At 38.1% G+C, this 24,926-nt stretch overlaps 2 protein-coding genes across 3 annotated transcripts in view; both read left to right on the forward strand.

Moving 5' to 3' along the window:
• CAPRIN1 (cell cycle associated protein 1) overlaps positions 1-15,156 on the forward strand; it is a 35,838-nt gene extending 20,682 nt beyond the window's left edge. The window contains exons 8-19 of the mRNA XM_061381103.1: positions 668-720; positions 798-884; positions 2,206-2,361; positions 2,484-2,592; positions 4,470-4,531; positions 5,007-5,117; positions 5,320-5,469; positions 6,527-6,677; positions 10,545-10,739; positions 11,228-11,331; positions 11,728-11,791; positions 13,321-15,156. Of these exons, the coding sequence (XP_061237087.1) occupies positions 668-720; positions 798-884; positions 2,206-2,361; positions 2,484-2,592; positions 4,470-4,531; positions 5,007-5,117; positions 5,320-5,469; positions 6,527-6,677; positions 10,545-10,739; positions 11,228-11,331; positions 11,728-11,791; positions 13,321-13,385 (1,307 nt within the window). The 3' untranslated portion in view covers positions 13,386-15,156. The remainder of the gene's footprint in view (positions 1-667; positions 721-797; positions 885-2,205; positions 2,362-2,483; positions 2,593-4,469; positions 4,532-5,006; positions 5,118-5,319; positions 5,470-6,526; positions 6,678-10,544; positions 10,740-11,227; positions 11,332-11,727; positions 11,792-13,320) is intronic.
• Positions 15,157-16,561: 1,405 nt separating this feature from the next.
• The window catches only part of NAT10 (N-acetyltransferase 10), a 41,748-nt gene continuing 33,383 nt past the window's right edge, over positions 16,562-24,926 (forward strand). Inside the window, exons 1-4 of one of the 2 annotated variants that reach the window (XM_061381102.1) lie at positions 16,562-19,568; positions 21,847-21,961; positions 22,335-22,457; positions 22,799-22,890. In XM_061381102.1, coding sequence (XP_061237086.1) covers positions 22,350-22,457; positions 22,799-22,890 — 200 coding nt within the window. In that variant the 5' untranslated portion in view covers positions 16,562-19,568; positions 21,847-21,961; positions 22,335-22,349. The remainder of the gene's footprint in view (positions 19,569-21,846; positions 21,962-22,334; positions 22,458-22,798; positions 22,891-24,926) is intronic. The other variant, XM_061381101.1, reaches the window with a different exon arrangement.

The raw sequence follows: 24,926 nt of genomic DNA on the forward strand, positions 1-24,926 counted from the left end.
CATGGATTCTAGAATCAGATTGCCTGGATAAAATCTTGGCTACAACACGTGTTAGCTGTGTAAAACTTGGGCAACTTACTGAACTTCTATAAGTTCAGTATTCTCAGGTTCTTCATTTAGGAAGTAATATGTATACAATGGTAAGCATTTCATACAAGTGTTAGCTATTAGGTTGAAACTAGACGGGAACATTGCAGATTGGTGGAATTTACGGTTGCAGATCCATATAAAGCAATTTAAGTCAGGGTTTTTTTTTTTTGTTTTTGTTTCGGGGGAAGGGGCTTGCAAGATCTTGATTCCCTGAGCAGGGATTGAACCTGGGCCCTGCCAGGGAAAGCACTGAGTCCTAACCACTGGACTGCCAGGAAAGTCTTCAGTAGTCTTTACCACCCCACCACCACCACTTTTACGAAGTAGATTAGTGTGGAGACTAGGGTGCTGGTTTATTGGCATCATATTTGATCCAGAATAATTACTGTTGAAATAAGCCTGGAATACATGGTAAAAAAAAAAGTTTTCTACTATTGTAAGAGTAATAAAATACAGAAACTTACTATTAACTATAACTTTGTAAATTCAGACTGTATGATGGGGAACTGGATTTAAATGAATTGTTAACTTTTAAAACTATATTTTACACTCTTTGTATCATTTTTCAACCTTTTAGAACCTGAGCCAGTGGAAGAATATACTGAACAAAATGAGGTTGAATCAACAGAGGTATGATTTTTATTTTATGCTAGCTTTTTCTTTCTGTCTTTCAAACAGAGGTCTCAAACATGTACTTTGCTTTGCAGTATGTAAATAGACAATTTATGGCAGAAACACAGTTCAGCAGTGGTGAAAAGGAGCAGGTAGATGATTGGACAGTTGAAACAGTTGAGGTAAGAGTTCTCGATTACAAGGTTGTCTTTTGTCTTTAATTAGTACTTTTTATCTCTCCTAAGAACAAATGTAGATTTTTAAGTATTTTGCATTATAAGTACACTTATTATAATAACAGACTCATTATATAAGACTGTTCTGTTTAAAAGGTGATTTGTTTCTGTTGATATTTAATATAATCACCGCTTGACTGTTCTAATTACAAGAAAATATACAAATATCTATGTGGTTTATGTGCTCAATCTATTAAAGTACACAACCTGTTAATCAGGTTGCACCATGAAAATCTGGTCTCCATGGATAGCCTTCAGAAAGACTACCTAACGGGATACATTGAAGTGTCATCTCAGACTCTTCCTTCACCCTGATGCTGTTGATTACCAAGTTCTGTTAGCTCAGTATTGCGTATAAAGGAACTAAGGTTTTGACTTGCCCAATGGCACCCCACTCCAGTACTCTTGCCTGGAAAATCCCATGGATGGAGGAGCCTGGTGGGCCACAGTCCATGGGGTCGCTAAGAGTCGGACAAGACTCAGCGACTTCGCTTTCACTTTTCACTTTCCTGCATTGGAGAAGGCAATGGCAACCCACTCCAGTGTTCTTGCCTGGAGAATCTCAGGGACGGGGGAGCCTCGTTGGCTGCCGTCTATGGGGTCGCACAGAGTCGGACACGACTGAAGCTACTTAGCAGCAGCAGCAACAGCCAGGCAGAGAATTTTGTAAATTGGTAATAATAACAATTAGTGAGATTTCTTAGCAGAGCAGGGAATTACTTAAAACAATAATTAGGAGAAATTATTAGGAAGATGATAGGTAGAGTGAAATTTGGCTTCTGTAGCAATTTAGACAAGGTGTGATAGAGCTTGATCCTATGGTACTGGTGGAGAGTGAAGTGATAGGAACTCAAGTTTAATGGTAATAATAGCTAACATTTTCTTGAATGCTTAGTATATATCAGGTACTGAGATAGATATATATTTATATATAGATGTATAGGTTTACTTACTGTAGAAGGGTTAATAGTTTAAGCAAAATACTTGGTTTTAGGACGTAGACACAGTATTTTTTTTTTTTTTAAAGCTGTTTACAAGGTAAACCTGAAATGCTATTAATATGTGGCAACCCTGTGGAATTGGGAACACTGTAGAAGTGAGAGCATTGATCAGAATGTTAACTTCAACTTAATTTGGTCAGGTTGATGACATTCAAATCTGTTATTCTGTTTATAGTATACATGGTATGTGTAATTTGGGGACCAGTCATGACGGTGATGGATGGAGCTCTGTCATTCTACCAACCTGTCTTCCTCTTCTGCTTTAGGTGGTAAATTCACTCCAGCAGCAACCTCAGGCTGCATCTCCTTCAGTACCAGAACCCCACTCTTTGACCCCAGTGGCTCAAGCCGATCCCCTCGTGAGAAGACAGCGAGTACAGGACCTTATGGCACAAATGCAGGGGCCCTATAATTTCATACAGGTAGATACTAGTCAAACACTATGATAGATAGGTTAAGTGTTTACATTAACTTAATTACATTATATCCTACCTAAACTTTATACATTATATCCTACTTAAATATGAATTGCATTATATCCTAGGATTCAATGTTGGATTTTGAAAACCAGACACTTGATCCTGCCATTGTATCTGCACAGCCGATGAATCCAGCACAGAACATGGACATACCCCAGCTGGTTTGCCCTCCAGGTTGGTAGTGACATGTTTATGTGAGAAATACAGAACCAGTGTTTTTAGGTTATGTAAAGTTTGTGAAAATTAATCTTTTTATTTTTAATGTTTACTTTCAGATCTTGTGTCTTTTAATTTGGTAAGAAATGTTAACTCTTTTTTCCTATAATAAGAACCATAAATGTAGTAGTTCCATTGTTATTAGTGGTGGGTTTTTTTTTTTTGGTAACTTTATTGGCATGTGGACATACAGAAACATACATGCAAATTTAAAGTGTGATGAGTTTTTACAAATTTGAACTCACCAGCACCCAGAAGTGGAAGATTACTAATACCCCAAAAGCCTACTTGTGTTCTCTTGTAGTCTAGTTACTACCTCTTCCCTTGCCCTATAGCAGCCACATCCTGACTTGTACAACTATAGATGTGTTATACCTGGGTGTTTTTTTTTTTTTTGGTATGATGAAATTTTGCTTGGCTTTTTAAATTTCAAAATTAACCTAGGAATGGACTTCCCTAGTGGTCTAGTGGTTAAGACTCTATGTACCCAATACAGGGGGTGCGGGTTTGATCCCTGGTGAGGCAACTAGGATCCTACATGCTGTGTGACAAAAAAACGTTATCTATATTTGAAAAAAGGAAACACCAAATTACTTTTTAAAAATTAATGTATAAAAGATAGGTGTCTTTCTCTGAAGGATGATTGCAGCTTTTTAGGAGGATTTCTGAACATTTTATTACTTTTAAAAATGAGATGGAGTAGTGAGTGGGTAAGGAAATGCTTAAGAGGAAAGTGGAAGAGATGGACTAGAAGACAGCTGAAGTTTCCATTTCTCACTAGTCTTATACCATTATTTGAAACAGCACAATAAATAGCGTTGGTGCTTTTGTATTGGGTTAAGTGGAGCATCTCTTAAAGACCATTAGTAATTTTGAGTCTTGTTTTTTTCCTACAACATGTCAGCATTAAGGGCATAAACGTGGAACAATATGAAGTAACACATTTAATGTTGATCTTAAATGTTATAAAAGGAGTTGCTGGTGAAAGCAACTAGTAAACTATGTTTGATAAACATAGTTAATATGGTAAGTTAGGATTTTTCTAAAGGAAAGGGAGCTCTTATCTCTACCAAGAGTTAGAAAACAGATCAGGGACTCACAAAGTTATTAGTGTTCACTTTTTGAGCTCTACCAGAGGAAGAAAATACATAGTTTTCTTAGCTATGCCAGTCAACACATGCACCACTAATATAACCTGTAAAGCTATTTAGATTTTCAGGTGGTGGTAAGTCAACTAGACTCTCCAGTGAAAATGGATGATTTCCAAATGACTAACCAAAGATACTGTATTTTTGATTATCTGTTTAACCATGATTTGGAAGAGTAGTGGAAGAATGATGAAAGTTGACAATAACATGCACACTGAATTGAATATAGGCTTTTTAAAGATAAATTTTTATTTTTTCCAGTGGAAGCATTTGAAATTATATTGAAAGTAGATAGTTAAAATACTTCTGAATATTATCTATCTCAAAATTTTGACTATGCTCCTTTGTAGTTAACTGCTTTAAAAAGCTCTTTTTCAGGGATAATTCTAGCATTGATTCTTATTCTGCTTTACACCTATTTGTTAGTATTGTTTCACTAACACTCCAAAAAAAAAAAGTGAAAGGCATGTGGTAGTTGATTAATGATAATGAGTATCAGTTAATTGAAAATGCTCACTTGAAAGCTAAAATCCTTCCTGTACTTCCCCATTTATTTTCCTAATTGCTAAATAGTTTATTTAGGATTTGGCTATAGAAAATTGACTTTAGAGACTAAGTAAAAGATATTTATACATCTCTGAAGAAATTTTATTTTGTATGACAGTATTTTTTTGGTCAATTTTACAGTTCATTCTGAATCTAGACTTGCTCAACCTAATCAAGTTTCTGTACAGCCAGAAGCTACACAGGTAAGACTGAAATATTTTTGTAGTTTTTGTTTTTAATCTGTTCTTTGGTCTCTTTCTTAGCTAGCTTATGAAAACCAAGTGTGAGTTTGATCACTGTCAAGTCTGGCATGAGTAGCTATCAACTTTTATTTCCATGTTTACATTTATTTTTCTTTTAATAAACTAATAAAAACAATTTATTTGTTAATCCTTATGGTTTTTAATTATAATGAAGTTTTTAAATTTCAAACTGAGAATTTGAGATGACATAGTTTAGATTTCATAATTTTAAAATTTAGTGTATATATTATCTGCATTTATAGGGAACTTCGTAATTGGGCTTGGGTTTATTAACTTTGAGCTTTAATAATATATGTATTTTCCCAGTTGTTAGGTTTTATAGTCTCTTTAACATGAATGTCTATTTCTTAGCCCTATATGTAATGAAGTTGGTTTATAACAGAATGAAGCTTTGATTTCTTTACTTCTTTGTTAGGTTCCTTTGGTTTCATCCACAAGTGAGGGATATACAGCATCTCAACCCTTGTACCAACCTTCTCATGCTACTGACCAACGACCACAAAAGGAACCGATTGATCAGATTCAGGCAAGTTGTGTTTCTAGGTCATATAAACTTGATGAGGCACTTGAATTGGGTGGAGGCAAATAACTGTTAATACAGTATCTCTTTATTTTGGACCTAACGCATTCACTATATTTTTATTTCATAAGATAGTTGCGTTTATTAACATACGTATGGTCTTAGTTCACTGCATCTGTTAAAGTGCATCTGTTCACTTTGTGTTTAGGCGACGATCTCTTTAAATACAGACCAGACTACAGCATCATCATCCCTTCCTGCTGCTTCTCAGCCTCAAGTGTTCCAGGCTGGGACAAGCAAACCTTTACATAGCAGTGGAATCAATGTAAATGCAGCTCCATTCCAATCCATGCAAACGGTAAGCAGATTAAGTCAGTTGACATTAAGTGCCTGGTGTGTACTATCTTCATGTAGAGTCTCAGCAAAATGTCACAAAAACTTTGTGCTTGAGTCTGCATCTACTGTAACTTTAGGTTATGTTTAATTGAACATAAAACTCATTTTTTTCTGTTCACAGAGATCAACTTGAATCTTAGGAGTTATGTGCCTACATTTTGTTTTGTAGTTTCACCCTTTAACAGAATTTTAAATTTGAAAAAAGTAGACTGATATATATCATTGGTCTTCCCTTGTGGCACAGTGGTAAAGAATCTGCCCCCCAAAACAGAAGATGTGTGGGTTCGGTCCCTGGGTCAGAAAGATCCTCTGAAGAAGGAAATGGCAAATCACTCCAGTATTCTTGCTTGGAAAATTCCACGGAAAGGAGCCTGGTGGGCTACAGTTCATAGGGTCCTAAAGAGTAGGACACGGTGGAGCATACACACAACACAGATCATTACCTAGAGATCAATTGTTTACATTTTACCATATTTACTGAATCTTTTAATTTACTGAATTATATCTCAGAGTAATAGATGTTATGATACTACTCTTTGGTTCTTCAGTGAGCATCTCTAAATTGCAAGATTTCTAGAAAATAATGATAATGAAAATCCTGTGATCAATGGAATATAGCTAAAACAGTGCTCACAGGAAAATTCATAGTCAAATGCTTAAAATACTAATTTTCGATTAAAATATAATGAAATAGTCAACTTTAAGTTCATAGATTAATTTATCGAAGTGATAATGTCTCAGGGGTTTGCATCTTTTAAGATTTCTCATTTATAATAGCATTTCCAAGGATTCTGATCCTGTGTCTTCTCAGATTTTTAATCCCCGTTTATACTCTGCTAAAAAGTGCTGTATGACATGTGTGTGTGTGTATGAGAGAAAGAGAAATAAATATCTTGAGACTTTTGTGATACTTGTTGTTTACATCTCAGTTAAAACCAACATTGAAATCTGCCATGTTAAAAGTAGGTAAATGATTAGCATAAAGGGAAGAACTAATCATTTACTTTATTTACTTATAGGTATTCAATATGAATGCCCCAGTTCCTCCTGTTAATGAACCAGAAACTTTAAAACAGCAAAATCAGTACCAGGCCAGTTACAACCAGAGCTTTTCCAGTCAGCCTCACCAAGTAGAACAAACAGAGCTTCAGCAAGAACAGCTTCAAACAGGTAGGAAAACCAGTGTCACTCATTGGCTTCTTGCTTTCCACTGGAGTGATTGACATTGTTAGGCGAGTTTGGATTTGACAGTGGCAGTGACCAAGAGTTTTTATTTTGGTAGTAGTCCAAAACAAATTAATTTTTCATTGCTGATTCTGAGTACAATCAAGTCCATATTTGTTGTATGTGAATTATGTGCAGGTTTTGGAGACCATACGCCCATTTTCCTTTGGTCAGTGAGTTTTCATAATAGCCTATGTCATTGGTGATTTTAGTGGAATTAAACTTGCTATTTGAATTAGGATCAACTTCGGTTTTAATTGCTAATTAATTGAAGCCTGGTAGCATGATATCTGGCAGCAAGTCAGTTATACAAAGTTAAGCAGTAAAGGCATGGTAAGGCTACATTTAGTAGACTAGGTTAAAACAAAGTCCTTGCCAGCAAATAAGGTCACAATTTGGCTGGTTACCATATCTCTCACAATAGTAGGTTTTTTATATTTGTAAGACATAAATATATATATATTTTTAGGTCTTTGCTAATTCAATTCAAATAATTAGAGATTTAATTTGAATCCCACAGCAAACTAGTAAACCTGACTGATGTGAATAACTCTTCTGATTTCTTGACAGACTTGGGTCAACAATAATTTTTCTTACATATCCCTGTGGTAGTTAGCATCACTAATCAGTAGAGTTTGAATCAACCATACTCTGATAGAAATTTGGCAGTTATGCAGTCTATGCTTCTGAATGATAAAATTGGACTTCTCATTCTCAGGCTTCTTTAATTATTCAGTGCCATGTAAAGGCATACCTTGAGGTTTGGTTCCAGACCACTGCAATAAAGCAAATACCTCAAAGTGAGTCATATGAATGTTTTGGTTTCCTAGTACATATAAAAATTCTCTTAACACTATACTATAGTCTATTAAGTGTGCAGTAATAGCATCATGCCTAAAAAACAGTGTACATGCCTTAATTAAAAAATACTTTATTGCCCCAAAATGCTAACCATCCTCCAAGACCTCACTTGAGTTGTAACATCAAAGATTGCTGACTGCAGATCACCATAACTTACCTAATAATGAAACAGTTTGAAATATTGTGACAATTACCAATATATGATTTATCATATTGATAAATTTATCAATTTGATTTGTCATTTGATTTGGTTAGTTTTGCCTTTCATGCCAGTTGAGTTCAAGCTATCTTATATTCTACTCAACTTCACTAATTGACTATGAAGCATTGATGCTAGATAATCTTTTTTTACCATGTCAAAATATATGTTATTAATGAAAATTAACTTCAATACATTTACAGAGATTTTCAGTACAAAATAAATCAGCCGCATATGCTTTGTTCAAATACATCCACACTACCACTAGATAGCCATCAACTCTTATCTAGAATATTGCAACTCTCTCCCTTGACTCTTACGTTAGCCCAGTCTGTTTTCTACACAGTAGCTAGAGTGATTTTAAAATGTAAATCAGATGTCTCTCTTCCTATTCAGAGCCTCCCAGTGACTTTCAATTATATTTAGAAAAGAAACCCAGTCTTTACCTTAGTTTACGAGATCCATGATCTAGGCCCCTACCTTGATTCTGTTGTATGTCCTATTTTCTTTTTTATGTGCCCAAACAAACAACCACAGACACAAATTCTCTTCTTTCTTTAATGTAAAGAAAAAGTCGTTTATGCTTTGTTTTCTTTTTGCCTGAAACTTTATTCCACTGTTTGCATACCTTGCTTTGTGACTTTTAAGCCTGTGCTCAGATACCACCTCACAGAGACCTCCCTTCATTGCCTTGTCCAAATACAATGTGCTTACTTTAGTTATTCACTTACCCTACTTGGTGTTTTGCTTAATCTCTTATTACCTGAAATAATATAGATGTTTTTACTTGTATGTATGTTTTATTCACTTATTATTTCCTACTATTAAAACTTCCTTATGGGCAAGAATTAGGCGTCAGAAACTATCTCATCCCTTGTGTCTAGGACCTGGCTTGGCATGTTGAGGGCGTTAAACGATATTCATTGATTAAGTCAGTGTATCCCATCGTTTTAGACATTTTTTTTTTTTTTTAAATTTATTTGGCCACACCGGGTCTTAGCTGTGGCATGTGGATCTTTAGTGGCAACATGTTGGATCCAGTTCCCTAACCAGGGGGCTGGCCCCCAACATTTGGAGCGTGGCGTCTTAGCCACTGGACCACCAGGAAAGTCCCCTATCATTCCAGAAGTTTTGGATTAGTATCTCATCAAGAATGACCTGAAAAAAAGATCTGGCAAGGATATTTGACTTTTTTTTATAGACTAAAAGTGTGTGCTTATGCTTTATGTGCACTTAACTAGGATCTTTAAAGATCACACTAATTGTTCTGCTTTGAGTTTCTTGCAGTGAGATTTGACCAAGGATAATAAAGTTCTTACTGACAAAGTCAAAAATTCACTTCTTCTGACCATTTTCTACTTGCGTATGAATGAATCTTTTTATTTAAAAAAAAAAAAAAAAAAATTTTTTTTTTTTAGCCACACCATGTGGCATGGCAGGATCTCAGTTCCCCCACTAGGGATCAAACCCGTGTCCTAACTGCTGGATCGCCAGGGAATTTCCTGAGTGAATCTTTATGGATAGAAAATGTTACTGGTACTTCTGATATTTGCTTTATAATTATGTTTTGAGAATGTAGTAAAAGATAATTTATATAGAAAGATCACATTGTGCTTAGGTGTATTTGGTCCATTACATAGTTCAAAAAAAGAGCCTTTTCTTCCTAGGCATTCTCTAGTTTTTTCATTGCAAAATAGCATTCTGAGAACTCATAAACATGGATTTCTTGAAGATACAAAGTAGGTCAGATAAATTTTCAAGACTCAAACTACCTTTTCTCTCTGCCCAAACATACGAGATTTGGGCTGACTGGAGGCTGCTGACTTTTTCTTCCTTGAGTATGGCTCTTCCTTTGGTCTATACCTTCCTTATCTCCCAAAGTTACTGTTAGCATTGTTTTTTCTCTCCTGTGAATTATGAACATTGGGGTAATACCAGGAATGTACCTTGCTATTTTATTTTTGAAGGTTTCTAGATTTTAGGCTTCTCCCCATTGTGGAAGGAGGAGGGATCTAAGAGTATGGACAACCTTCCATACTAGAATACTTCCATACTTCCAATAATAGAACCTTCACTTCAGGGGGTTAAGTGCCAGTGTGAGTACTATTTAATTCTTTTCTAAATTGGCTGTGCATTAAAGATACTTGAAATGTACTCAAGTATTATGATAGGGTATATATTGAAGGCCTCTGCTGATTTATCTTTGTAACTGAGTATTCTAGCTATAGCTGCTTAGCTATGGGAAGGTATGTTTTTGTATGTTTTAACAAATATCAAGGGAAATTTCGAGGAATAAGAAAACTAGCGATAGGAGCTTTATTATAATGAAAAGAAATAATTAAATGGTACAGAATCTAAGTATTTCAGTACATAAAATCTTTTGATTATTGTAGGTCATTTGTGCTATACAGAGGTGCCTCTCAGAAGATGTTTAAATAATACAGCCTTTCAAGTCACTTGGAAGGGTAGAATGGTGTGCTTTCACACAACGTGTGCTCTCAGAGGTCTGGAATTATTGTTGGAGAATTTCATTCTCTTAGCTTAGTACAGGGCTAGGAGCAAGACAGGGATTTCATTAATGTGTAGTTTTCTCTGTTATTAATATGAAAATTTAAGGACAGAATTAAACTTTGAGGAGACTGTAAGACATTTCTTAAGCGAGAAAGCATATAGGAAATCAGGCAAATTGTAATGGTGTGTGTATCTGTGTGTGTGTATACATGTATATATGTATTTTTTTCTTTCTGTTATAGTGGTTGGCACTTATCATGGTTCTCAGGACCAGCCCCATCAAGTGACTGGTAACCACCAGCAGCCTCCTCAGCAGAACACTGGATTTCCACGTAGCAATCAGCCCTATTACAACAGTCGTGGTGTGTCTCGTGGAGGTTCCCGTGGTGCTAGAGGCTTGATGAATGGATACAGAGGACCTGCTAATGGATTCAGAGGTAAAGACAAAACCCCCCAAAAGAAAGTTCATATTTTCTGATTTGTACAGTATATAGAAATACGTCATGTTGTTTATGAAAAAATTGTATCTCTCTGCATTAGCTTCTTATGTACAGTGTAAACCAGTTTTGTTTTTTTTTTTTTGTATGTGTTGATAAGAGTTATTTAAGTTGGCAGAACTGGGACTGAGTATTTTGTATCTATTAAACCCATATCTACCACTGTCCTGTAAGGGATAGTGCTTTCTATAAATTACGAGACCTTATGGAGATTTGTTGTTTTTGTGTGTGTATGTGCAAGGATGGGTAACTAGTTTCATCTTCTAAGGCAATAGAGACAAATAGATCAGGGTAGGAAATTAGAAATTAGTTTGAATAACTAGCATGGCTTACAGGTTTCAGTTCTTCCTTGGTCAGTAGTGAGAAGGTAAAAACTCCTTAAGATAAAAAAATATATATATTCTTTTTCTTCTTGTCCTAAATTTTAGGAGGATATGATGGTTACCGCCCTTCATTCTCTACTAACACTCCAAACAGTGGTTATACACAATCTCAATTCAGTGCTCCCCGGGACTACTCTGGCTATCAGCGGGTAGGTGAAATTGTTTAAAAATATAAACCTGACCTAAGTACCGCAATGAAAGGGACTAATGTAGTTGCTTGACGAACTAGAATAAGTAATTTGGGGCTAATTTTGAACCTCTGTACAAGATACTTCTTTGTGGAGAATGATGACTTTTGCTTTCCTTAGCACTCAGTATAGGGATTCATTTAATAGAGTTTTATAAACACAATGATTTTTATGAGCAAAGAAGTGTATCTCGTTGATCTTGAAAATAAGAGAAGTACTACTACGGAATATCTTATAGCAATGCTATGTTTAAATGTCTAAAAGAATAACAGAATTTTGTATGCTATAAAAGACTGTAAGAATAGAGTAAGCATTAAAAATTACCTTTTCTTCAGTACTAACTAGCTTGTCTTTTAGGATGGATATCAGCAGAATTTCAAGCGAGGCTCTGGGCAGAGTGGACCACGGGGAGCCCCACGAGGTAATATTTTGTGGTGGTGATCCTAGCTCCTAAGTGGAGCTTCTGTTCTGGCCTTGGAAGAGCTGTTCATAGTCTGCATGTAGGTTACATGTTAGGAATACATTTATCATTTCCAGAGTTGTTGCTAGGGATTAAATGAAATGCTCTGTTTCTAAAACTTACCTTGAACCCAAATTTAATTTTTTGAATGATTATCCCTGTTACTATATAAACTGTCTTGAAAACTAGAACATTTCTCCTCCTCAGAAAGTGTTTTTCCAACTGCAAATTATTTTTCAGGTCCTAAAACCTGCTAAATGTTTTTAGGAAGTACTTAAACTGAAACATTTTTGTAAGACATTTTTGGAATGAGATTGAACATTTATATAAATTTATTATTCCTCTTTAATTTTTGAAACATGCTTATTATATTTTAGGGCCAGAAACCCTTTAATGGCCGGATAAGCCATAGTTACATTTAGAGAACCATTTAGAAGTGATAGAAAATTGAAATTTCAATGACTTTTGGGCCACTATTAGTGATATAAATGTCATTATTTCTGACTTTTAAACAAAGCCTCCAAATTCATAACCAACTTGCAGGACTATACTTAAAAATTACAGATTTAAGAGTTTTTTGTTTTGTTTCTTAATATAGGAAAACTACTTCCTATTTGGGTAGGAAGTCAATCTGTGTAACAATTAGAGGTAGCATTTCATACGATCTGAAGTTCTAAATGGTTCTCTGATTTGAGGGAAGTTGAATTGATTTCCTCTAGATATTGGCCATAATATGTATACAAATGTATATTAAGGAGGAATTACAAAATTCTTTAATTTCAATGCTAGTAGAAACTGGCCAGCAAAAAAGGTGCATTTTTTTTTTTTTAATTATGGATCACTTGGGAATTACTGACTTGAAGTATCAAAGGATATTTGCATGTGAATGTGGGTTATGTTCTTTCTCACCTTGTAGCATATTCAATGAAAGTTGAGTTGACTGGTAGCTAAAAATCTGTTTTAACAGCATGTAAAAAGTTACTTTATCTGTTACAACTCATTATACAATTTTGAATGTTATGTAGTTTCTTTATAACAGTTTAGGTAATAAGGTCTGTTTTTCATTCTGGTGCTTTTATTAATTTTGATAGTATGATGTTACCACTGAAATGTAAGCTAGCGTGTGTACTAGAATGTAAGCTCCACGAGAGCAGGTACTTTGTCTGTCTTCACTGCTGTATCTATTTCCAACGCCTGGTGACAGTGCCTGGCACATAGTAGGCACTCAATAAATACTTGTTGAATGAATGAATGAATGAGTACTGGTGGAATACTCCATTAGCTCTACTCTTCTTTTAACTAGAGAACATGAGCAAATTTGCGCATGACAACTTCCAGGACAGGTGAAACTTGAACACTGAAGAATTGACCTCTTAAACCTAATAATGTGACAAGCTGCCCACATGCTTCTTGACTTCACATGAAAATCTGCTTGAAGGCAAAACAAATAATATTTGAAAGAAAAACCAAATGCCATTTTTGTCTTCTAGGTCGTGGAGGGCCCCCAAGACCCAACAGAGGGATGCCGCAAATGAACACTCAGCAAGTGAATTAATCTGATTCACAGGATTATGTTTAATCGCCAAAAACACACTGGCCAGTGTACCATAATATGTTACCAGAAGAGTTATTATCTATTTGTTCTCCCTTTCAGGAAACTTATTGTAAAGGGACTGTTTTCATCCCATAAAGACAGGACTACAATTGTCAGCTTTATATTACCTGGATATGGAAGGAAACTATTTTTACTCTGCATGTTCTGTCCTAAGCGTCATCTTGAGCCTTGCACATGATACTCAGATTCCTCACCCTTGCTTAGGAGTAAAACATAATATACTTTAATGGGGTGATATCTCCATAGTTATTTGAAGTGGCTTGGATAAAGCAAGACTGACTTCTGACATTGGATAAAATCTACAAATCAGCCCTAGAGTCATTCAGTGGTAACTGACAAAACTAAAATATTTCCCTTGAAAGGAAGATGGAAGGAGTGGAGTGTGGTTTGGCAGAACAACTGCATTTCACAGCTTTTCCACTTAAATTGGAGCACTGAACATTTAGATGCATACCGAATTATGCATGGGCCCTAATCACACAGACAAGGCTGGTGCCAGCCTTAGGCTTGACACGGCACTGTTCACCCTCTGGCCAGACGACTGTGGTTCAAGACACATGTAAATTGCTTTTTAACAGCTGATACTGTATAAGACAAAGCCAAAATGCAAAATTAGGCTTTGATTGGCACTTTTCGAAAAATATGCAACAATTAAGGGATATAATCTGGATGGCCGCTTCTGTACTTAATGTGAAATATTTAGATACCTTTCAAACACTTAACAGTTTCTTTGACAATGAGTTTTGTAAGGATTGGTAGTAAATATCATTCCTTATGACGTACATTGTCTGTCACTAATCCTTGGATCTTGCTGTATTGTCACCTAAATTGGTACAGGTACTGATGAAAATCTAATGGATAATCATAACACTCTTGGTTACATGTTTTTCCTGCAGCCTGAAAGTTTTTATAAGAAAAAGACATCAAATGCCTGCTGCTGCCACCCTTTTAAATTGCTATCTTTTGAAAAGCACCAGTATGTGTTTTAGATTGATTTCCCTATTTTAGGGAAATGACAGTCAGTAGTTTCACTTCTGATGGTATAAGCAAACAAATAAAACATGTTTATAAAAGTTGTATCTTGAAACACTGGTGTTCAACAGTTAGCAGCTTATGTGGTTCACCCATGCAGTTTAGTGTTACAAATTTTATGGTTATCTCCAGCAGCTGTTTCTACAGTACTTGCACTTACCTTTTGTCTAACCCTAACTGAATTATCTGTTTCACATGGAGGTATTTATATTCAAAGTGGTGATTCCCTCCCCTAGATGTATAGGGAGAGTCCCAAGCCTGATGACGGTGGACAGTTTAGTAATTTATGTGCGATGCTGAAATTTGTGCCAGCAGTTGGAGCACTAGTTGTGTGTGCCTGTGAACTTAATGCTGCTTGTTGTATCCCACTTTGACTTCATGGGAAATGAACCCCACCTTATATTAAGCAAAGGCTACTAAGTTAATGGTATTTTCTGTGCAGAAATTGAATTTAGTTTTCAGCCTTTAGCTAAGGACTTTTTCCAGTAGGTGCTCAGCTACTTAAACCCATAAAACTATTCTCAAACATTCATCATTAGACAACTGGAGTTTTTGCTGGTTTTGTAACCTTCTAAAATGGATAGGCTATTGAACATTCCACATTCAAAGTTTTGTAGGGTGGTGGGGAAGGGGGGAATCTTCAATGTTTATTTTAAAATAAAAGAAGTTCTTGACTTTTCTCATGTGTGGTTGTGGTACATCATATTGGAAGGGTTATCTGTTTACTTCTGCAAATAAGTATTTCTTCTGCTAGCACCTCCCCTTGTGTGCTTTAAATGACATCTGCCTGGGATGTACCACAACCATATGTTTGTTTTATTTTAGGCAGATAGATAAAATATTTGTGGTTTACTGGGTAATCCCTAGATGATGTGTGCTTACAATCTTTCTATATATAAAACTAACTTTGCTATCTGTGTAGAAAATAATTTCATGACATTTAAAATCCGAATTGAAATAAGTTCTTTATACAGTGGTCTCTCTGAATCAGTTCAGAGATGGGATGGGGGAGAAATGCTTTCTAGGTTTCAAACTTCTATGCATTAGTGCAGATGTTGTGAATGTGTAAAGATATTAGTAATTTGATTATTTCTATGTATGTTTTTAAAAGAATCGTTTGTTCTTTTTGAGATATTATACCTTTTTTTTGGCATTCTACCATTGTAGTCTAAACCTAAAACTTTTATGCCTCAATTTAGACTATATTTTTTAAAGGAGCACCTCTCTGTGGTGCAGAGAACTTTTTAAAAAGTCCCATTAAGATCTGAGTCTTGGTACTAAGTGTTCTGTATAATTTGTGGATGCTTGATGCTTGTCCTCCCTGCAGGAGGCCTTGCGTGGGCAAATGCATATTCTAGCAGAGTTGAAAAGAGATGGTTGTCACATGTGGCACTGTGGCTTGGTATAGCAAGATGCCATATATAAAGTACTTTCATTTAAATGCACAGTATCAATCATCTCATGTGGATAATGAGACTTCTGTTTTAAAGCTTTACAGTGTCATTGATTACCTTGGCTAGGGCAATTTTATTTTCAGATCTTAATATCCCTAAAGAATATTATTGAAAGAGGTTTTCTGATCATCGTTATCTTCATATTAAAACAAAATCCGTTAAGTATTTTTAATCAGCTAGCTTCTGCTGTTCTTTAACCTCCTATGTATATATATATATGACTCCGTGATGTGGGAGACGTCACTTAGAGACATGAGAATGTGTATTTATTCTCAGAAAGTTAATTAACAGATGTTCTGTTAACAACCAGTTCATAAAATGTAGAAAGTAGTTGAATATTCAGCCTCCTAAGTGTCTTAGGAAATTTGTATTGTTCATTATATTTTCAATAATATATCTTAGGGGGAATTGGATACAGGTAAGCACAAAGTTAAAACCCATCGTTTCATCTCATCTGAGTTTCTGAATCTCATCCCATTTGAGTTCTTATTAAGCACTCTTTGAAGTTTTATTGACTGTAAGTTATATTAAAAAATCAGTATTGCTCTTAAGCTTATTATCCCTTCTAAAGAGTTAATGGGGGGAGGGAAAACCCTCAGGAATATGAAAATAATTTGTTAAGGCTCATTCTATACCCTTTCCCATTTTGAATTCTACAAATATACTGGAAAAGACTAGTGAATGTTTTAAATTACATTAGATTAAATCATATTAAAACCTGATACCTTAATTGTCCTTGAGTGAAGTTTGCTTTAGTTGTTTATACCACTGAGCAAAGCTCTAAGTGAAGAAGTGCTACTTGTGAGAAGAGAGGAAAAACCTTAAATTTCTGTTAGCCTCACCTTGTTAGACTACTACAATTCTTCTCAATTGGGATCTTAATACCTTAAACAGTGGTTCTGAAGCCTAATCCAGTCTCATGCAGAAGACTGGCTCCTTGAGTATGTAAGTAGTGAAAGATAACCTGATTCAGTGAAGGCAATTTTTACTGTTCTTTTAGTACTGGTTTTCTTTAAGTACTGTATTTAGATGAGGGAGTCACTGTATTAAGTCAGTACACCAAAGCTTCATTCAGCAAATTTGGGTCCTCTTTGCCAGGTCACCATTCCAAGCACTAAGCATTCAGTGGTGATAGAATCGCTGGTTCCTGCTCTCATCAGTCTGATCAAAGATGTTGATGTGATGATACTAAAATACAGCAAAAGCCATGATGCAGCAACATGGTTGATGATAGATATTAAGGCTGTGATAGGATATGACCTAGTCAAAATGATCAGGAAAGACATTTTTGATGTGAATAGTTAAGACTTGAAGGATGAGGAATAGTAAACTGGTAAAGAACGGGAGAGAACTGCATGTCCAAGTCCAATCGCCAGTGACTGAGAAACTGGCTAGAGTGAAGTATAGGTTTGATAGAGCTAGAGAGGCTGAAGCAACAGGTAAGGACTACTCAGAACAGCTTTGTGGTTCTATTCCATGGTAAGTTTTGTTTCTTGGGAGTTGGAAACCAGTAAGTTTTAAGCTGTGTGTATAGTGGTTGGGATTGGGGGAGGAGAGGATGGTGGGTCACCTAATAAAATTGCCATTTAGTATCACTCAAGGCAGGGGATTTCCTGGCAGTCCAGTGGCAAAAGCAAAGAGGACAGTGTTGAGAGCAAAATACTATGGTGCAAGAGATGATTTGGTGTAGCCCGTGTAAGAAACGATTACAACAAAGTGCAGGGTGGTTGTGAATGGGTTCTGCACATTTCTATCTAACTGGCCACTGCTCAGTATCCTTTACTGAGTTTTCCAGGACTTGGTTGCAGACTCCATCTCTAGCAAACATTCTTCCCTAGTTGATCTTAACCAATCCCATTACTGACTACAGTCATCATTTTAGTCACTCTGAAGTATTTCTAGGTCCCAAACTCCCTCAAACACACCCAAACTTCATGTCTCGATTTTGAATGTCATGAGTATTTCAGATTTATCTGTTCATGGACGTATATCCAGTGGCTCAGGGCAAATACCTTGGATATCATTGGTTTCCTTTCATACCTTGTATCTATAGTCCTTAAGCAAATGCATATGATTCTACCTTAAAAATAGGATATGTCCTAAGTCAGCGAGCACTTGTGACCACCACCACTATCAGAACAGGTAACAATAGTAGCTTATGATGGTTCTGTTTCTACTCTTGCTCTCCTGTAGTATAGTTTTCTTGCATAGCAGTCAGATTGAGCCTTAGAGGGCAAATCAGGTTTTGTCACTTCCCTGTTATTCAGACTCCAGTTTCCCTAGAAACCATGCCACACTTAGAATCCTAAATCTGGTCCATGTGCCTAATGTGTCAGGCCTAATTTCCTACCGTTTTCTATCTTGGTTACTGTACTCTGGCCACACTGAACGCTTTGCTGAGACTTTCACCATCCTGGAAACTTCATGTGTGGAAAGCTTTCCACTCAACTGTTTAAAAGCTCATTCTCTAAGGTCTTTGCTCCAGGTCACCATTTCACAGTCCTTCCATGTCTTCTGTGTGTGTGTGTTTTTAGTCACTGGATACTTTTTTCTGATCACCTTTTTCTTACCTAGACTATGTTAAACTTCAAGAGGGATAGGAAAATTTTGATCACTTTCATCTCGTCTAGCATATTGACGTTTTGTTGAGGGAATTATGAAATTATGGTTGTTGGACCTCATGGATGGTGCTGATTAGGTTTGTAGCTACAGAATTACATTTTGATTTGACGGAGTTTAAGGTAGAAAGGGAAATTAGTTTGGCTGATAGAGGCATCAGAGAAAAGTCGAGCAGAATGTGTTTAATTCAACCTTCTGGCCCCCAAATTCATGACTATATATGGCCTTTTAAGTGAACTGCTTGACAGTTCGCTTGGGGGTGGGGTAGAGGGAAGTAACCAAACAGCAGAACCCTAGAGCTGGTTTTCATAAGAACTCCAGCATTTGACAGCCAGGTACAGGCCTAAAGAGCCTGCAAAGTACAGCGGCAATAATATTGGGTAGAAAACTTACGGACTCCCAGACAAATCTACGAGGTCATGACAGGATGAGAAGGGTCAAGTGAGCTCAACGAGAAAGGTCTGCTGATTGAGACTCCCTCTCTTGTCACATTAGGACGTTATTTAAAATAAGAGGACTCAAAATTATGCGCACATCTTGGGAGCCAGTCATCTCGCATAACCAGGCTAACACTCAAAACCTAGGCCTGTCTGGGAACCCGAGCTAGCTCCACGCAGTGACAGTCCATGAGGGTGCGAACATCTACTTATTCTGCCCTCCGTAGCCACGGTATCTTAATTCTGACCTGAAGAGGCAAACGACACTCCCAGCACCACTGCTAAAGCCCGCGGAGACAAACCATACAGCCGCGGTTGCTACAGCTCCGCCCCGCGAGCTCGGACGTCATCACTCAGCGACCGGGTTGAAAAGGTCCCTTCTCGCCGTCGCCGCTCCTTTAGTGCGCCGGCGCACGCCCCGCCTTCAAGCGCCCGAGCGAGACGCGCGTCGCGGAGGGGTGATCTGTGAGAGCCGGCGGCCAGGCATCCGCTAGGCTGCGCCCGCCTCTTCCGCAAAAGTTCGGTGTCCCCACGTGCTTCCGCTTTGCTGCTGGCTGGAGTCCGCCGGGCTCGGGGCGCAGGTATCCTTCACGGGATGGCTGGGGGCGGGTGCCGAGGTCGGCGTCGGCGTCCTTTTTGGGCCCGATGAGACTGGCTCCAGGACGAAGGCTTTGCATTAGTGCTGGTGCCCGACACATGCCGACTGCCGCTCCATCACGACTGCCGCCTCATCCGGGTGCTCGCAGAGGGTCCTGTCATCTAAGCGCTCTTGGGGGTTGCGTGACTTGATCGCTTCCCTCTAGGGGCTATAGTTGGGGTGGAGTGGGGTAGGTTGAGTGGGTGAGTGACAACACTTTTGGTTTCCGCGGAGCTTGTCCACAGTTCCTGATGGCAGCACCTGGCATTGAACAGAAACAATCTCATTTCATCCAGATCCTCCCAAGCTGGTAGCTACATCACTATGCTCATTCGTTTATACTCTGTATTCAGCAGGAACACTCAGGACTTTATTTTGTTTACCAGTGCACCTAGAATGATGCCTGGCGCATAGATAATATGTATATTTGTTTGACTGATAAATGAATACTGAAAAATAACTATCTTTCTCTGCCATCAAGGCCTTCCTCATCCATTAAGCCTTCCTTAGCAACTTCAGCCCACAGTAATCTCAGACTTTCACCTGTCTGTAACAATTAGTTTTACATCTAATTTTATCTGTCTTTAGGCAGATTATCCCTCATTTCTTTCTCTTAAATATTTTCTCTAAGGAAAATGAAAACTCTTTGAAGTCAGGACTTTATTTGGTACTACTTCGGGGACTCCCACAGTAACTAGAACAAAAAGCAATAATTGGTTGTTGGTTGGTGGTGGGGTTTTTTTGTGTGGCTGGCAACTGAGCTCACAAGCTGGTTGGTGAACTGGAAACAGTTCATACTTTGAAATCAGGAGGGCGCCTGAACGTGAATCATGTCTCCCATCATTTTTCTTCCTTGGTGGTATTTGAGTATTTATACTGGGTCCTTCATAAAATAAGAGCCATTGGTTGTGACATAGTGTTTTACAGTAAGAAAGAACTGCTAAAATCCATGTTTGGATTGAGAGTTTAGGAAGACAGTACAGGGTTAAGTTTCAGTTAATGAGCTTTGTGTGTAGAATGCAGCTAACACTGGAGAATCTAAGTAACATGTCATTTCTATTTTTAATTGTAGAAACATAATTGATATTTCTGGTGTTTTTTGGTGTGTCTGTTATGGTAATGATGCAATGTTCTATCATATGTAATCACAATAACTTGAAATCTCTTTGTACAGGCTTAGGTATAGTTTTCCTTCCCCTGAGGAAGCAATTGTACACATTCCATCATAGTAATATTCATTGATTTCTTTTTCTGATTTTGTTAGTAATATATGTTAATTAGGAAAAAAAAAACAAACTCAAACTCCCCAAAAGAACAAAATAAGAATCATCCGTTATCTCACTGTCCATTAATAACTACATTTCAGTTTTTTTAAAAAATGTGTGTATAAGATATATACATATACATATCTTGCTGTGTTATCCTCTAATAAGCATCTACATCCATATCCTTAGATAAATCTTGAAAGTGATTTTGAACAAATATTTTTGAAAACTTCCTTATTTTCCCCTGGATATAGCATAGGTTTTAATTCTTTTTTTTTTTTTTTTAAACATTATTTCTGATTTTTAAAAAACTCCTCCAGAGGGCTGTGAATTATAGCTTTCCATGCCTATGGGAACATTTTCTTCACCTTTCAAGCCTAAGTGAAGTGAAAGTTGCTCAGTCGTGTCCAACTCTTTGCCACCCCATGGACTTTGGCAGTCCATGGAATTCTCTAGGTCAGAATACTGGAGTGGGTAGCCTTTCCCTTCTGCAGGGGATCTTCCCAACCCAGGGATCAAACTCAGGTCTCCTGCATTGCAGGCGGATTCTTTACCAGCTGAGCCATGAGGGAAGCCCAGGAATACTGGAGTGGGTAGCCTAACCCTTCTCCAGCGGATCTTCTGGACCCAGGAATCGAACCTGGGTTTCCTGCATTGCAGGAGGACTCTTTACCTACTGAGCTATCAGGGAAGCCCAAGGGGACATACCCTAGGTCAACTATTTGGTAATGTTTTTAAGCTAAATCTTAAATGGCTTATTATTAAGACTATCAAAACAGCTATTTCAAAACAATGTTATCAGAATGTCCTTAGCATTGTGATTAAGATTAAAAGCATGAAAATGTACAAAAGATACATAGCAAAGTCACACAGTTCTTTTAATCTATACATTTCTTGAGGTATTTTTAGAAGTTCTGTTTCCTGAATTTGTCTTCCTTCATCTCTTTTTTTTCTGAGCCTCAGTCATGCTGTGATGGAGTCAGATTACATGTTCGCAGTTCAGTCGTGTCCGACTCTGTGTGACTGCATAGACGGCAGCCCACCAGGCTCCGCCGTCCTTGGGATTCTCCAGGCAAGAACACTGGAGTGGGTTGCCATTTCCTTCTCCAATGCATGAAAGTGAAAAATGAAAGTGAAGTCGCTCAGTCGTGCCCGACTCTTAGTGACCCCATGGACTGCAGCCTACCAGGCTCCTCCATCCATGGGATTTTCCAGGCAAGAGTACTGGAGTGGGGTGCCATTGCCTTCTCCGGTTACAAGCTTAAGTTTCCTAATATAAAAAACGAGGCTGATGTCTTCCCTAGGGAGCTGTTTGAGGGTTAAAAAAATAATGCTTTTAAATGTGTGTAGTTCAGCTCCTATCCCACAGGAGGCAGCCAGCTAATGGTTTTCACCCAGAACCTGGATGTTCATGTCCAGTCGTGTTTCCTTCCCTTCTGTTTTAGTGATAATTTTTCACCATGCATCGGAAGAAAGTGGATAACCGAATCCGGATTCTCATTGAGAACGGGGTAGCTGAGCGGCAAAGATCTCTTTTTGTTGTGGTTGGAGATCGAGGGAAGGATCAGGTAAGACCTGGTAAATGCTTCCTGGCTTTGTGTCCTGTTCCGGAGAGTCAGTATGTTATGGACCATCTGGGGTTTTACACATAATGACATTAAGGTCTCTTTGGTTTTCTTTAAGTGAACTGCCTAGTGGGAACATTCCTTTGTTTCTTGAAAGTGATGAATACTCAGTATTTAGAGTTATTAGCAGATAGGTTAACAGCTTTTGATACTGAGCACAAGAGTAAGTGTATGTGATCTGGTTTCTAGTCCCAACCTGGGTGCTGCTTGCCTTGTGGTCTTGGGCCTGGCCATCCCAGAGGTCTCTTTTGTCCTTAAGATTCTGTGGCTTTTTTCTTTGGCAGGTAGTCATACTCCATCACATGTTGTCCAAAGCAACTGTGAAAGCTCGGCCTTCGGTGCTGTGGTGCTATAAGAAAGAGCTGGGCTTTAGCAGGTAAGTCATGTCCCTTTTGAGTGTCCCATCTCATTTCCCATCCTTAGTTAAATGCCAGGAAATGATTCTTTGACCTAGGTTTTAAGGGATTGTTAGTAAAGGTGCTGTCTCTGAGGACACTTCCCAGTAGAGAAAATAATAGAACTGATGTTCATTCTTCATTCCTGACAATAAATTTCAAAATCTTTTCATGCTTTTTTATGTTCCCAGCCCAGTTCCTTGCTTTCTGCATGCCATTTTTCTTCCTAGTTTTCTTGGCTGATCGAGCTCATCTAATAATGCTGGTTCCACCTGATGCCTAATGCAGCAGCTTTTCTCTTCTTTTCAGAGCTCTTCTCCTAGTCTGCTGTCTGACAATTGGCTAGTTTTTTTTTTTTTTATTGTTGAACTTAAGACTTCTTATAGTAAATATGAGACCTCTAATACAAACATACTTAGGCACAAATGGGATCTGTTGAAGTACAGTTGTCCCTTGAACAGTGTGGGTTTGAACTGCAGGACTCCACTTACATGTGGATATGTTTAGTACTCTGTGGTCTGTGGTTGGTTGAATTCTCTGATACAGAGGAGCTATGGTTACAGAGGGGCCGACTCTAAGTCAGACATAGGTTAACCCTCAGGTTTTTCAAGGGTCAGCAGTATTCGGGTTAGCTCCTGAAGCCTACAGGGGTGAGATTTCAGCTTTGCCTTCGGGGTGGTGAACAGCCGCAGTGCTGACACCCTGGTCCTTGCCCTGTCCCCCGTCTTTGTGTCATCCCTCGTGAATGCTCTATTCTTTCCCACTTCAGGACAGCTCTCTGCCTTCTGTGGTCCCCATTGCAGAAATTGCCCTTGAGGTTTACGTGGTTTGGGTTCAACAACACAGAAATCCATCTTTCTCCCAAATTCTTTTGGAAAGATATCCAGCCCTGGGCCAGAGGCAATGGGGTGGGCCACCGAGTAGGAGCCTGGCAGTTCTACCTACGCCCGTGTGTGGGGAGGATTTTGGGGTGCGGGGTGCTGATCCTTGGCAGATACCCCACTATAGCACCACCTCAGAAACGCTCTCCTTTTACTCCGACTACCTTCCTAAGCGCTTCCCTCTCTCTGCTCTCATCTCCCCCCACAACCCGTTCACCTGTGTGGTTCTGTCCTTGGGCCTCTTCCCCCTCCATTATCCCCAGATGTAAAGCTTGTCTCTGGGGTGGACTCCGAGGGTGCGTCTCCAGCCCCGGCTGCTCTCTGCTCCGGTGAAACCCCCTGCCTTTGCCCCTGCTCCCTCCTCCACTTGGGGTGCCACTTCCACCTCTCTGTACTCACCTGCTGAGGTGCTGCCTTCGGGTGCGCCCCTTTGTTCAGGGCCTGTGTCCTGCAGGAAGCTTTTCCTAAGGCCCTCAGACTTAGCGCGGCCCTGCTGCCCTCTTTAGCCCTTGTCCCTTTGTACAGTGCTTGGCGCCTTACCTTCTCTCTCCCTCAAGATGTGATCACTTGCCCACTGGTAAGTAAGTTCATTTAGCGAGGAGGCCTCTCCTGCTTATCTTTATATTTTCATATTTTCAAAGGATCTGCCATGTTTTACTAGGTGCTCAGTTACTATTTGTTGAGTGTATTGTTAACAGGCTCTAACATTTTAATTTTACTTAAGTACCAAAGGCTATATTTGATTAGTTCTTATCCTTTGGTCTTTAAGAGACTTGATTCTGCTTAAAGGAAACTAGATTTTGAATTAGATAGTTTTGCTTTAAAAACAATACAAAAGCTTTATTGTAAGAATATGAAAAATACAGAAAAATCTTAAAGGTGAAAATAAAAAGCACCATATTTTCAATACTTAGGCATTGTTAGCATTTAGCTGTATATGCAGTATGTATTTTTAAGCCATAATTGGTATATTCTTTCATAATTGGGCAGGTAACCATTTTAAATACAGATTGAGAATAAGGCCTGTTGCCTCTCAGCAGAATTTTAAGTTTCTGGTTCTCTGATTCTCATTGCTGTACACTTGGTAAATGTCAGAATGGCAATTCAGGGTATTCTGGGCAGATTTGCCTTTGAAC

This window comes from Bos javanicus, chromosome 15, assembly GCF_032452875.1.
Source record: "Bos javanicus breed banteng chromosome 15, ARS-OSU_banteng_1.0, whole genome shotgun sequence".
Lineage (NCBI taxonomy): Eukaryota > Metazoa > Chordata > Mammalia > Artiodactyla > Bovidae > Bos > Bos javanicus.